The sequence below is a fragment of the Bufo gargarizans genome, chromosome 8 (assembly GCF_014858855.1).
Source record: "Bufo gargarizans isolate SCDJY-AF-19 chromosome 8, ASM1485885v1, whole genome shotgun sequence".
Taxonomy (NCBI): Eukaryota; Metazoa; Chordata; class Amphibia; order Anura; family Bufonidae; genus Bufo; species Bufo gargarizans.
The window spans coordinates 100,661,720-100,677,217 of NC_058087.1; the positions used below are offsets into that span (position 1 = coordinate 100,661,720).

The following is a 15,498-nucleotide window of genomic DNA, read 5'->3' on the forward strand; positions in this document are numbered from 1 at the left end:
ATAGACAGATAGAAAGATAAATAGATGTTTGATAGATAGATAGATAGATAGATAGAAAGATAAATAGATAGATGTTCGATAGATAGCCATGTTATAGATAGATAGCTAGATAGAAAGATAGGTCGCTAGAAAGATATTATAAGCTTGATAAATAGATATGTGTATACATAGCTAAATAGATATATGGATAAATAGATAGATAAATGGATATATTGTTAGATAGATGGATAGATAGAAGGATAGAAAGATAGATAGTAAGATAGATAGATAGAAAGATAGATATTAAATAGATAGAAAGATAAATAGATAGATAGAAAGATAGATGTGAGATAAAGAGATAAGAAATATATAGATAGATATATAGATAGATAGAAAGATATATATATATATATATATATATATATATATATATATATACAGTACAGACCAAAAGTTTGGACATACCTTCTCATTCAAGGAGTTTTCTTTATTTTCATGACTATGAAAATTGTAGATTCACACTGAAGGTATCAAAACTATGAATTAACACATGTGGAATTATATACATAACAAAAAAGTGTGAAACAACTGAAAATATGTCATATTCTAGGTTCTTCAAAGTAGCCACCTTTTGCTTTGATTACTGCTTTGCACACTCTTTATGAGCTTCAAGAGGTAGTCACCTGAAATGGTTTTCACTTCACAGGTGTGCCCTGTGCCTGGTTTAATAAGTGGGATTTCTTGCCTTATAAATGGGGCTGGGACCATCAGTTGTGTTGTGGAGAAGTCAGGTGGATACACAGCGGATAGTCCTACTGAATAGACTGTTAGAATTTGTATTATGGCAAGAAAAAAGCAGCTAAGTAAAGAAAAATTAGTGGCCATCATTACTTTAAGAAATGAAGGTCAGTCAGTCCGAAAAAATTGGAAAAACTTTGAAAGTGTCCCCAAGTGCAGTCACAAAAACCATCAAGCGCTACAAAGAAACTGGCTCACATGTGGACCGCCCCAGGAAAGGAAGACCAAGAGTCACCTCTGCTGGGAACTCCTTCAAGACATCTCTGGGAACTCCTTCAAGACCGTTGGAAGACCATTTCAGGTGACTACCTCTTGAAGCTCATCAAGAGAATGCCAAGAGCGTGCAAAGCAGTAATCAAAGCAAAAGGTGGCTACTTTGAAGAACCTAGAATATGACATATTTTCAGTTGTTTCGCACTTTTTTGTTATGTATATAATTCCACATGTGTTAATTCATAGTTTTGATGCCTTCAGTGTGAATCTACAATTTTCATAGTCATGAAAATAAAGAAAAATCTTTGTTTGAGAAGGTGTGTCCAAACTTTTGGTCTGTACTGTATAGGAGATAGATAGATAGATATGAGATGGAAAGATAGATAAACGATAGATAAACAATAGATAGAGAGAGAGATAGATAGATATGAGATAGATATGAGATATATAGAAAGATAGATAGAAAGATAGATAAAAAGATAAATAGATACAGAGATAGATAGATAGAAAGATAAATAGATAGAAATATAGATAAGAGATAGATAGATAAAAAGATAGATAGATAGAAAGATAAATAGATAGGCGTAAGCAGCCCAGGAGTAAGCAGCACTGAACATGAGCTCTGGATGTTTTCATCACTTTATACATTGTAATGAGCAAATTTTAAGACAAGATCTTGGAAATATCGACTCCATGGGATACAGAAGCAAGCAAGACTAAAGCTCTTCATGAAAAAAGGAAAAACTTATGGATTTAAAGGCCAAAACAAGACTTTTGCTTAGAGGACAGACAGCAATTAACAGGACAGACTATAAACAACAAGCACTATCATCATCCATAGTCCAGAGAACTGAGCAACCAAAGGCTCCTGCTCCAACACCAAAACCCCCACATCCTCACTAGAAACTGTTAGAGACCAAACTCCATAGAAATAAGGATATTATTTAAGAAATGGAAAACCACAACTTGAAACAAGGAATGTCCAGCAATGTAGATAAGGAAAAGACACAAGGCTCAGCCAGCAGGGGGTCAGACATCCCTGAGATAACATAATCAGAAGGGCTGAGGAGCACTAAAGCTAGGAAAGCTGTAAAAGATGCTAAGCATTAGACAGAGTCCAGAGACCCTCTATGCTGATTTCACTTTTAAGGAGCCACAGAGGAGGAAAACAGACGTAGTGTTCTTCACTGAGAAGCCGTCTGCCTGGCACACAGCCTTCTGCAGACATTATATTAACATATCAAAGTGCGGCATCAACAGATCAGGATAAAGGTAGCGGGATGAGGAGGACACTGTACTCACCATAATTCTATACAACACTTGCACCATCATGATACAAGGCAATGAGGACAACTTAACACAGTTTGAAAGAAACTTTCCTCATATTAAAAACCTGGCCCAAAAATACAAGTCAGAAGAAAAAGCAGAGACAACCCCCAAAGACCCCCCTGAGGCTTTAGGTGAGGATGCTTCCCACCCAACCCAACAACCGGCATTCTAAGAGACTGTTTATCTTAATTAGAAAGAGACTTCCTTCAATTCAAGGAAGAACTTCAAAGAAACCGAAGTGACAAAAATGCACAACACCACGCCATCAACTTCCTTCATCTATATGACAGTAAACACCTCAATAAGCAAGGAGTCAGCCTCCTGGCAAAAGAAATGAAGGATGTTGTACTAAACAGAACCCCCTGGCCTAGACCCTACATAGGCCAATTTGGAGACAACAGGGAAAGTCCACCGACAACACAAAGACCTCAACTATCAAACGCCACACCAAAAACGGTAAACAAGGCCCTGTACCCCAACGCGGGCCACCAGAGGCAAACACCATGGAGGAAACCACCCACCTCACACTGAGAAATACAGAGCAGAGACCTAGACGAGATAAAAAAAACCTGTTTAGAACTTTATGTAGAACATTCAAGTGACTGGACAACACAAGCCTTATCTATCATACCAGAACCAGTTAAATCCCCAGCTCGTCCTATGAAACCCACTCATTACACGGTGTAATGACCTGCTATGACATCCTTTATAATTAGCAGCTGGAACATCCAAGGTCTGAACGTGTCAGCCTTTGGATGTAAAGTAAATGATCCAGACTTCACCCAGAGTTTGAGAACCATCGATATTCAAATCCTTCTAAAAAACATGGACTAAGGCAGAGAGCGAGTCCCTGGTGCCCACTGGATACAGGTAAATCTCTGTCCCAGCCCTAAAAAATAAAACCACCAAACTTGGCTGCTGTTCGGGAGGAATACTAATGTGGTATAAAGTGGAGCTCCATGAGCAGATCAGTTCAGTGAAACGGGGAAACAGTCATATCTGGATTAGAATAGACTACTCCAGCCTCACCTTCCAGTCCGACATCTTTCTCTGTGCAGCCTACATACCACCACCTGAGTCCCCCTACTACAACCAAGAATGCTTTGAGATCCTGAAAAGGGAAGCCGCCCACTATCAAAACCTGGGCAAACTCATTATCATCGGAGACCTCAATGCCAGAACAGACAGGGAAAGAGACTACCTGACCACAGATGGAAACCTCTATATATATATATATATATATATTTGGAGCACAGACCGACAGCGACACCTCAGTACATACAGAGAGGAACAGTTACGACAGCACGGTAAAAAACTGTTAAAGCCTAGGACTCCACATCCTCAATGGTCGCACCAAGGGAGACTTTCTAGGAATGACTACATTAAACTCCAATGTGGGTAGCAGCGTAGTGGACTACGCCATCACAGACATGAACCCCAAAAACATTGGGGCCTTCATAGTCAGCCTACAATTGCACTTCTCTGATCACAACCAAACATCCCTATATATTAAGTCCACAAACAAACCACCAGGGCAAATACATCAGCAGATGATGCTCTTCACACTAGCTCAGAAATATAAAGAGGTGCACAATAAACCAGAAATCCAAGGGATGCTCTACTACTTTAACAACAAGGTGTTTGGGATAAACCCAGAAGGAGTCAATCAAGCTATAAGAGATCTTAATAATACATTTTACACCATGGCATAAATAGCTGACCTGAAAAAGTATAGCCACCTGAAGCAAAAAGAAGATAACCCCAACACTTGGTTTGACGAAGAGTGCAGAGCTGTATGGAAAACCTTAAGATCGGCCTGAAATAAAAAGCATAGAGATCCCAACAACACCAACCTACGGGAAGTCTACGACACAATACAGATGCAATAGATTTCCAAAACCCACTAGACTAACCCATAACACTGCAGGAGATATCAGAGAGAATATTAACCATAAGAGGTGAGAAAGCCAGCGGCACAGATGGCATCCCACCCGAAATGATTAAGTACAGCCTACCAGCAATACAGGCAGCCATTGCAAAACTATACAACATTGTGCTAAGCGCTGGCTACTTCCCCCAAACCTGGGACCAAGGTGTCATAATTCCAATATACAAAAGTGGGGACAGGTATGACCCGGCCAACTACCGAGGGATATGTGTCAGCAGCAATCTGGGGAAACTATTTAACAGTATCCTGAACCAGAGAATCCTCATCTTTCTCACCCAGCACAATGTACTCAGTAAAAGCCAAGCAGGGTTCATGCCAAACCACCGCACCACAGACTACACCCTGCACCGCCTCATCCAAAGCCATGTCTCCTGAAGCTATTGGAGAGCGGAATAGGTGGAAAGACGTCATCAAAAGCTCCTACACTGAGAACCGATGCATCATGAAAGTAAATGGGAAAAAAACGGCTTACTTCCAGCAGAGCCGATGAGTCAGACAGGGCTGCAGCCTCAGTCCAACTCTGTTTAACATTTACATCAACGAGCTGGCAGTGGCTCTGGAATCTTCCTCAGCACCATGTCTTATCCTCCATGACACTGAGGTGAAACTTCTCCTGTATGCGGATGAACTTATCCTGCTATCACCAACTGAGAAAGGTCTCCAAGACCAGCTAGTCATTCTGGAGAAATTCAGCACCACATGGGCCCTTCCCATCAATTTTAAAAAGACCAACACTATGGTGTTCCAGAGAAAGAAAACAAAGTCAGCCAGGCCCCCTACCTTCACGCTACACAACCACCCTCTTACAGCCACTAACAGGTACACCTACCTGGGACTGATAATTGACCAAACTGTGAGCTTCAAATCAGCCTTTGAGGAGCTGAAAGACAAAGCATGCAAGACCTTCTACAACATCAGAAGATGACTGTACCACCTCAAAGCACCAGCGAGGGTCTGGCTTAAAATCTTTGACTCCATCATTGCACCAATCCTCCTGTATGGCAGTGAAGTCTGGGGCCCTCACAAGTATCACGACTGGTCAAGCTGGGATTCCAAGCATAAGCATCTCCTCCAGGTCCATCGGAGCACCTCTGAAAGTGCCTGTCGAGTGGAGCTGGGCAGATTCCCTCTACACTTTACAATTCAGAAGAGGGCGCTAGCATTCTGGGGCCATCTACATGGTTGTAGTGAAGGCTCCCATCACCATAAAGCCTTGCTACACCAAGGGATCCCAGGCAAGGCAAAGCCCCAAAATCAACTTACTGAAACCCAGCCAGACCAGATAATCACCACACACCACCTCACAAAAGCCGGGATCAGGAACATAGCAAACAAATAAGAGGAATACATCAGTGAATGGAGGAAAGAGGCATCCCAGAAGCTGACGATGTACCAGAGCCTGCAAAGAGACTACAAACTGGCCCCATATCTGGAGAAACTAGGGAACCCCAGAGACGGGAAAATCTTGAGCTGCTACTGAGCGGCCACAGCCTGGCCGTCGAATAGAGCTACATGCCTAGAGAAAGCAGACTGTGCCAGCAGTGCCCCCTGCAGGCGGTGGAGGATGAGGCCCACTTCCTGGTATACTGTCCCAAATACTCGGCAGTGAGGGACATCCACTTTAGTAGACTCTCTGATCTACTCCCAAACTTCAACTCCATGGAGGAGGAAGAGAAGCTGCCCATCCTGCTGGGAGAGAACACTGTGGACATAGCAGCACAATATATCAGTGCCTGCCACAGACTGAGAGGAGCCTGATATGCCATGGACTCCAATACCCTGACCTGGGGTGTGCCCGCACCCCTTTCCCCCTTGTCATGATATGCAACGGACTCCTATACACCGACCCTGGGTGTGTCCTCATTTCTCAACCCCCTATTTCCCTTATGCTTTGGCAATACTAATGTAGAATTTTAGACCTGCCAATAAAGCATTATTGATTGGTTGATTGATAGAAATAAAGATAGATATGAGATAGATAGATAGCCCAAGTTTTATAAGATTCATAGATATGATTAATAGAATTATAATAGCCTGATAAAGAGTTTGATAGATAGCTAGATAGATAAATAGATACATTGTTAGATATATGGATATATAGATAGAAAGATAGAAATATAGAGAGATAATAGATAGAAAGATAGAGAGAAAGATAGAAAGACAGATATATTAGATAGATAGGTCGATATATAGACAGATTGATAGATAGATAGATAGATAGATAGATAGATAGATAAAAATAGATAGATTGGTAGATAGTTAGATAGATAATTAGATAAATTGTTAGGATGATTGGTAGATAGGCTAGAAAAGATAGACCGGTAGAAAGATAAATAGATAGATGTTTGATAGCTAGCCACGTTATAGATAGATAGCTAGAGAGCTGTCTAGATAGTTAGCTATCATCCTCTCCATGTTTTTAGTGGTTGAAGGATCTGTAATGAAACTGGGGACTGTTGCCTTGTGGGACCTTCGATGGGCGTGTTGTCGGCAGAGTGGACTGGGGTTATGGGGGCGGAAAATGGGACGTTTCGGTGACAACATCAAAGGTCTTTTTCAGCTTTTAGGAAGATAGAAGGATCAATTAGCCACTGCCAATATTTATAATTAGCCACTGCTAATATTTATAATAGCTTAGCAAGAGGTTAATATAAGCTTAATATAAGCTTAATATCATTTTATTCTTAAAAATATTAAAATTTAGGAGTGGTTTGGGGTGGGATTGTGGGTGGGGTTATGGGCGGAAAAGGGGAGTGGTCACCTGTCACTTTGAGTTTGACGAGAACACCAGCTACTAATGATCAAGACCCCACATAAACTGCTAGAATTATCTATAATTATAGATATTTGTCGGTAATTGGGACCATCATTTCTATATATGTACATAGTGTGGGGCCTTGTAAAATTTTTATGTGCAAAGTATATGTAATATCTGCATAGTAACTTCAGTTATGTAATAATCACATATACATTTTTCTGGAGCATTTTAAAGCATCTAATTTAGTTAACAGTGTTTCAAACCCACTCTAACCTTATTCTTAAATTGCTTTACAGAAACACACAGGAGACTGGGATAAAACAGTTTTCGAGTACAGAACACGCAAGACTACAAGATTGCCTATTGTAGATATTGCGCCATTCGATATCGGAGGACCAGACCAAGAATTTGGTGTAGAAGTGGGACCAGTATGCTTCTTGTAAATTTAGGGTATTACATAATTTTAAACCACAGCAAACAATCAGCACTCCTTTTTGTCCCTATTATAATTGTGTCTCCAAAATAGTAATTTATCTTCCACACATTGTGGGAAAAGGCATCATCTGGTGTACAGACACTAAATATTTAGCAATTACACAAACTAAATGCTTTGCTCTATTTTTTGTACAAAAAAAATCCTATTTTGAAGACATCTGAATGGTGCTAAAAAAGGTCAACTAGAAAGAAGAAAAACACTGTTAAATGTGTGGCCTAACAAGCAATGATCAATAAATACATCACAGTACACTCACCTTCTAACCAAGATGAAGTTCATAGTAAACAGAAACGAACTTCCACATTTCATCTACCTCATCATGGGCAGAATGTGGGGTGTGTTTGATGAGGCATGAGAATAAGATCAGCCTATCAGCCAGTACAGTTATCATCTGAAACAATTTGGCAGGCACAGATACTACTTTGTATTAGATGTATTGTTTAGAACTGATAAGTAAATTCAGTTTTGCTAGGTACTTTTCATATGTTTCTGTCGTTGTAAGCCAAGACCACTAAAATTAAAGGGACGTTTGAATTTCATGGTGCTAAGTGCTATTATCAACTTTCCTCTCAGAAACTTTGTAAGTGAACATGGGGGAATAAAAAGTTTTACAATACAGGAAAAATGTTTGTCTTCTGTTTAAAATCAATGCTGGCATTACTCAATTGTAGTTAGCATGATTTGCTGCAATAACTAGGACACAGTTGGCAGGCATTAATCATCTTTGTAAACTTTTTCATGGTTGTGTAAAGAGACACATAATAAAAAGATGTATGAAACTCATTCGCCCTTGTTTTGGAGTTGTCTTTTTTGTTATCATATGCACAGATCAGGTAAAAGATTGATATAGATTCATTTTTGCACAGTTAAAAAACAAAAACAATAAATATTCTAATTACCTTAAAGGAACATTTCAGCAGACCCAGTGAAATAGTATAGGAAGGGAAAGTAGACTATTAAAAAAATTACTTTTACTCAATGTCAGATTAAATATAAAAAATATATATAAATGGATCACCACCAAATAAATATACACGTCAATGTGCTTCATTGAATTGTAAGGAGAATGCACCGTGCCCCGTTTATCCTATTATAAGTAACCATTCATTAAATAGGCTATTCCTCTACAAGTAGCATAAGGCAGGTTTACTGGGCTGAGAAGAGCTGCCCAAAATACTGACACAGAAACCTCCACTATAAAGGCGTATTCTTTAATGTGTTTCATCAATAACCCCCTTAAAGACCCTGCCATTTTTCACCACCTTGTGGAATTGTGGATATTTGACAAGTGTCTCTTTATGTGGTAATAAATTTGAAGCACTTTTACATATCCAAGCCATTCTGAGAATGTTTTCTCGTGACACATTGTACTTCATGATAGTGGTAAATTTATAGTTCACCTTTATTTATAAAAAAAATCTAAATTTACCCAAAAAATTGAAAAATTAGCAATTTTCGAAATTTGAAATTGCTTTTGAAGCAGACAGTGATACCTCATAAAATAGCTATTACTTTGCATTTCCCATATGTCTACTTCATGTTTGCATCATTTTGTAAATGTCATTTTTTTTTTTTGGATGGCTTGGAATTATAGAAGCAATTTTTATTGTTTTAAAACTATTTTTTATTAATTTTCATCAAAAAGTAATAACATAGAAATCTACATTGTTACAACCTCTTGGAAGCATAAACTTAACCTGAGCGTAAGTTATATGAGGGCAATTGCAGATACAAGGAATGACAATTTTTATAACCAAGTTTCCAATACCCACTTTTTTTAAGGACCAGTTCAGTGGGGGCTTATATAGTAGAAACTTTGTGGGGGCTTATATAGTTGAAACCACCCAAAAATTACCCAATTTTAGAAACTAAACCCTCAAGTTATTCAAAACTGGTTTTACAAACCTTGCTAACCCTTTTAGGCGTTCGACAAGAAATAACGGAAAATGGAGATAAAAGGGTTAAAAGCCAAGGAAAACTCAATATTTATTACCCTGATTCTGCAGTTTATAGAAACACCCCATATGTGGGCGTAAACTTCTATAACACAGAATGGAGCAGAAAGGAAAGAGCAACATATGGATTTTTGAGGGCAGATTTTATCAGGATAATTTCAAGTTTAAAAGCCCCCGATAAACCCATATATTAGGAAATCCCAAAAAGTTGATCCAATTTTGGAAACGACTGGATAAAAAGACAATTTTATTGGTACTGTCAGTGTGTCGGAGTGGGGTACCTAGGGCTAGAGATGGTTCTGCGGTTCGCCCGGCGGTCTGTTCACGGCAAACTTTACACATTCGTGGTTCGCTGAACATGGAACCATATGACGATATTCGCCGGCGCCATATTTTTTTACATTGTGAGACCTTTGACCCATGGCACATCGATCAGGTGGTACAGGACAGCAAATTGAGACATTTCAGCACATGGACATACCCCCTACCTTATAAATAGACCTGATCTGGCTGCCATTTTACATTCTGTCTTTTGTCAGTGTAGGGAGAGGTCGCTGTGTGGAGCAGGGACAGACTGTTAGAGTGTTAGTGACAAAAGGACTGGTATAGTTGTGCTATTGATTGGTGTGCAGTAAAGAGGGGTGTAATACACTTATAATATACTTTATAATATAGAAAGCATATTATAGTGGATTTGTATAGTGCAGCATTGTGACTGGTGATCGGTTCTGCAGCGATACTACAACTACAAAGAGTGACAAACCCAATTAGAAAAAAGTATTTGAACTGGTGAGATAGACCAGTGGCCCCCCAAACCACATATTGAAGCGGGGTGTTATCGAAGAATATACTACTCAAATAGTGTATTTGTGTGCTGCAGAAATGTATCCGTTTTCACTGCGTTACCTCTGCTACCCACAGTGAGAAAATTTAAAGGAAAACATTTTTATAACTGGTGTGATAGACCAGTGGCCCCCAAAACCACATATTGAAGTGGGGTGTTATCTAAGAATACACTTTTCAATTTTTTTGGGTGCTGCAGAAATGTAACCGCTTTCACTGCGTTACCTCTGCTACACAAAACAACATATTGAAGCAGGGCATTATATACCTTCTTACACATACACTGCACTTCTCTAGAGACTTTTGTCAACGGGTCATTTAAAAAATGACAAGCAGTGGAAGAGTCAGGCCCTTCCGCAGGGGTGGTAGGGGTAGGGCAGGAGCACCAGGCCAGAGCCAAAGTGGTAAGTTTCAAAAGGTGCGTTGAATTACGTCAAAGGACGCACCAGACTTGGTTGAGTAGCTCACTCAGCCTTCCGCATCTGTACCCTCCTCATCCTCATCCTCTCTATCTGCACCCTCTTCACTCTCTGCTGTGTGCACCCCCAAAGACACCACCACCAACACCATCCCCACCATATACCCTCCGCTTGAGTCACAGAAATATTTTCCGTTCCATCACAAGACGTTTCCGATGCACAGCCATTCTTGGCATCGGATCAGGAAGAGGAGGTAGCAGTGGCCGCCACTCAACAGTCTGACGACAGTACCCAGATCAGCCCAAGGAGGTTTGTCCCTGCTGTTGCTGCCTACTTCAAGAACTCTAACGTTAGTGGTGGGGAAGGTGACGTTGATGATTACGTGTCTATGGATGTAACGTAGGTGCTCACAAGAGAGGAAGAGGAGGGGAGTTCAGAGGGAGAGATGGACCAGCAGATAGGGAGGAGAAGCAGGCCTAACTTACATTGCACTGGAAATACAAACCAGACTGCTAATGTATTAGGAGCGAGCCATCAACCATGTATGGTCACATCTTGCGCTCCCAGGACGCCGGCACATGGCTCCGCAGTTTGGGCTTTTTTTTTTATGTGTCAGCTGCTGACAATAGTGTTGCCATCTGCAGCCTTTACAGTCAACGCATAAGTCGCGGTAAGCCCAACACCCACCTAGGGACGACTGCCTTAAGAAGGCACCTGGCCTCACATCACCAAGCCCAGTGGCAGCAATGCCGTCAAAACCCACAAAGCCACACTCCAGGCTCTCACCATCCAGGCTCTTCTCCTTCACCTCTCTCCTCACAATTTTCCTCCACTCCACCTTCCATCATGCCGTCCTCACATTTGTCAGGAAAAAGGCAGGCTTCCGTGAACCAAATGTCCGAGCGTAAAAAATGATGACGCAGGATAACCCTCTTGCCCAATGGTTGACCGCTGGCTTGTCGGAACTGACAGCCCACCAACTACTGCCATATAAACTTGTGGACTCGGAGGCCTTTCGAAAATTTGTGGCCATTAAAACACCACAATGGAAGGTCCCAGGAAGGAAATATTTCTTGCAGAAGGGCATCCGAGAGCTCGACGGCCAGGTTCAGCGGCAAGTGAATGTATCTCTGGCACTTAGTGTCAATGCCAAAATACATCTGACCACAGACATGTGGTCTAGCAAACACGGGCAGGGAAGGTATATAACTTTCACTGCCCACTGTGGGAACCTTCTGACGGCCATCAAGCATGTAACCCGTGGCACCCGTGTAGATTTGGTTTTACCGCCACGGATTACATGCAGGCCTGCCTCTTCTTCTCCTCCTTCTCCATCCTCCCTCTCCTCCTCGGCTGACTCCTCCTTTTCCGCTGCTACCGTCTCTTCCGCTGCACCGCCCAAGATCCCCAGAACCTATTCGACATGCCAGCTGAGACGTTGCCATGCTGTGCTGCGTCTGTTGTGCCTGGAAGCCAAGAGCCACACTGGTGCTGCACTCCTTTCAGGTTTGCGTTCACAGGCAGATCAGTGGCTAACACCGCTCAATTTGACAGTTGGTAAAGTGGTGTACGACAACAGTGCCAATCTGCTGAGCACGATGAAGCAGGGCAAAATGACACACGTACCATGCATGGCACACATCCTGAACTTGGTCATGCAGCGATTCGTTGTCAAATACCCCGGGGTCCAGGACGTCTTGCGGCAGGCCAGGAAAATCTCAGGCTATTTCAGAAGATCTTACACGGCCATGGCTTGCCTTGCTGACACTCAGCCGCGACACAACCTTCCCGTCAAACATCTTATTTGTGATTGCCCTACACGATGGAACTCAAAAAAGTGCAGTTTACGTCTACCTGTACGAACTCTGCGGCAGTACAGGTTCTGGGGAGCTTGTTTTTTTTCACCACGCCAGTGGCTGCTCATGCACGACGCATGCAGACTTCTGCGGCCATTTGATGAGATCACCAAACTGGTCAGTCGCAGCCAGGGCGCCATCAGTGACATCGTACCTTTTGCCTTCTTTCTCGAGTGTGCATTGCGTCGTGTCATTGATCAAGCTGTTGAGGAGCAGGAGCAGGAAGATGAGGAAGTCGCATTGCTGGATGATTTCCAAGGGGGGCTACTCCATCTGAGACAAGTAAACATCAGGAGTCTGAAGAAGAGTCAGAGAAGGATGGTGCTGGAGAGGAGGTGGAGCAATAGGAGCATGTTTTAAACCTTTCTGGGATCCCTGGTGTTGTCCGTGATTAGGGGGAGGAGAAGGGGGACGACATTATCCTGGATGAGGATCAGGAGCCAGGCCACTACACCGCTTCCAGTTTAGTGCAAATGGGGGCCTTCATGCTCCAGTGTTTTAAGAGGGACCCCCGTATAAAAAGCATCAAGGGCAAGGACCAGTACTGGGTGGAAACGTACTTTAACCCCTGGTACAAACAAAAAATGGCGGAAATCTTACCACCATCACAGAGGGCTGTCAGAATGCAGCACTTCCAGGCCTTGCTTAGAGAAATGCTGCATTCTGCTTTTTTTGGGCACTGGCAGAGGAATTTACACTCACAGAGAAACAGTTGCGCGTATCAATCCAACTGCGCCTGCAATAAGAGGGCGGTTTGAAGATGTGTTAGTCACTTCTGATATGATAACATTCTTTCAGCCGACCCATCGACAGCTGTCCTCCGGATCCAGCCTCAGGGAACGTCTAGACCGACAGGTGTCCGACTACATCGGTTAAACAGCTAATTTGGATGCTCTGAGAAGTGATGAACCCCTGGACTACTAGGTGGGCAGGCTTGACCTCTGGCCAGAGCTTGCACAGTTTGCAATGGAACTGTTGGATTTCCCCTCATCAAGTGTCCTGTCCGAAAGGACGTTCAGCACAGCAGGGGGGATCGTGACTGATAAGCGCACTCGCCAAGCTCACGACAGTGTTGACTACCTCACATTTCTAAGAATGAATGAGGCATGGATCTAGGAGGAATTCAACACATGTGACCAGTAGACCAGGTTTGATTCAAATTCATCATGACAGCCCATATCAGCCACCACCCATAACAATTTATGGTCCCTATCTTCGGTAAATACAGCGGCATAAAAAGCCTTTTATGTCAGTTGAATGCCTAATTTTTGGGGCCTGCAAAGGCCGACACTTACTTCTGTATCCTGTGAATACCTAATGTAACACCATCAACAGAATGCAAATGTATTTGCTGTCAGATGAACGCCAGTCGGAAAATTTTTGGGGCCTGTAAAGGCTGACACTTACTTCTGTATCCTGTGAATGCCTATTTTTTTATACTGGAATTGAAAATCAATGGGTCTGTAAATGTTCCTCTCAATTGTGGAACGGATGCAGACACATTTTACAGACGTGTGAATGGACCCTATATGCATTTGACATGTATTTACCGACTGCTGTCATTTCTGGCTGATTTAGGCTGATCTATTAGACTAAAAGTGTCATTTTAGTGATGTTTGGTTGAATAAATTATTATTTTCTTTAAATTTTTTCATTTTTTTATGTTTAACCCCTTAAGGACCAGGCTCATTTTCACCTTCAGGACCAGGCCACTTTTTGCAAATCTGACCAGTGTCACTTTATGTGGTGATAACTTTAAAACGCTTTGACTTATCCAGGCCACTCTGAGACAGTTTTTTCGTCACATATTGTACTTCATGACACTGGTAAAATGGAGTAAAAAATTATAATTTTTATTTTAAAAAAAATACCAAATTTGCCAAAATTTTAAAAAAATTAGCAAATTTCCAAGTTTCAATTTCTCTACTTCTATAATACATATTAATAACTTCTATAATACATAGTAATAAAATAGTTATTGCTTTACATTTCCCATATGTCTACTTCATGTTAGGCTAATTTTGGGAATGACATTTTATTTTAGGGGGACGTTACAAAGCTTAGAAGTTTAGAAGTAAATCTTGAAATTTCTCAGAAATTTTCAAAAACCAACTTTTTAACCACTTCAGCCCCGCTAGCTGAAACCCCCTTCATGACCAGGCCACTTTTTACACTTCGGCACTACACTACTTTCATCGTTTATCGCTCGGTCATGCAACTTACCACCCAAATGAATTTTACCTCCTTTTCTTCTCACTAATGGAGATTTCATTTGGTGGTATTTTATTGCTGCTGACATTTTTACTTTTTTTGTTATTAATCAAAATGTAACGATTTTTTTGCAAAAAAATGACATTTTTCACTTTCAGCTGTAAAATTTTGCAAAAAAACCGACATCCATATATGAATTTTTCGCCAAATTTATTGTTCTACATGTCTTTGATAAAAAAAAAATGTTTGGGAAAAAAAAAATGGTTTGGGTAAAAGTTATAGCGTTTACAAACTATGGTACAAAAATGTGAATTTCAGCTTTTTGAAACAGCTCTGATTTTCTGAGCACCTGTCATGTTTCCTGAGGTTCTACAATGCCCAAACAGTAGAAAAATCCCACAAATGACCCCATTTCGGAAAGTAGACACCCTAAGGTATTCGCTGATGGGCATACTGAGTTCATAGAACTTTTTATTTTTTGTCACAAGTTAGCAGAAAATGATGATGATTTATTTTTTTTATTTTGTTTCTTACAAAGTCTCATATTCCACTAACTTGCGACAAAAAATAAAAAATTCTAGGAACTCACCATGCCCCTCACAGAATACCTTGGGGTGTCTTCTTTCTAAAATGGGGTCACTTGTGGGGTAGTTATACTGCCCTGGCAATTTAGGGGTCCAAATGTGTGAGAAG

At 41.3% G+C, this 15,498-nt stretch overlaps 1 protein-coding gene across 1 annotated transcript in view; it reads left to right on the plus strand.

Moving 5' to 3' along the window:
* Positions 1 to 8,304, plus strand: part of COL3A1 (collagen type III alpha 1 chain) — a 110,860-nt gene extending 102,556 nt beyond the window's left edge. The window contains exon 51 of the mRNA XM_044304932.1: positions 7,322 to 8,304. Within this exon, the coding sequence (XP_044160867.1) occupies positions 7,322 to 7,468 (147 nt within the window). The 3' untranslated portion in view covers positions 7,469 to 8,304. The remainder of the gene's footprint in view (positions 1 to 7,321) is intronic.
* Positions 8,305 to 15,498: the final 7,194 nt, after the last annotated feature.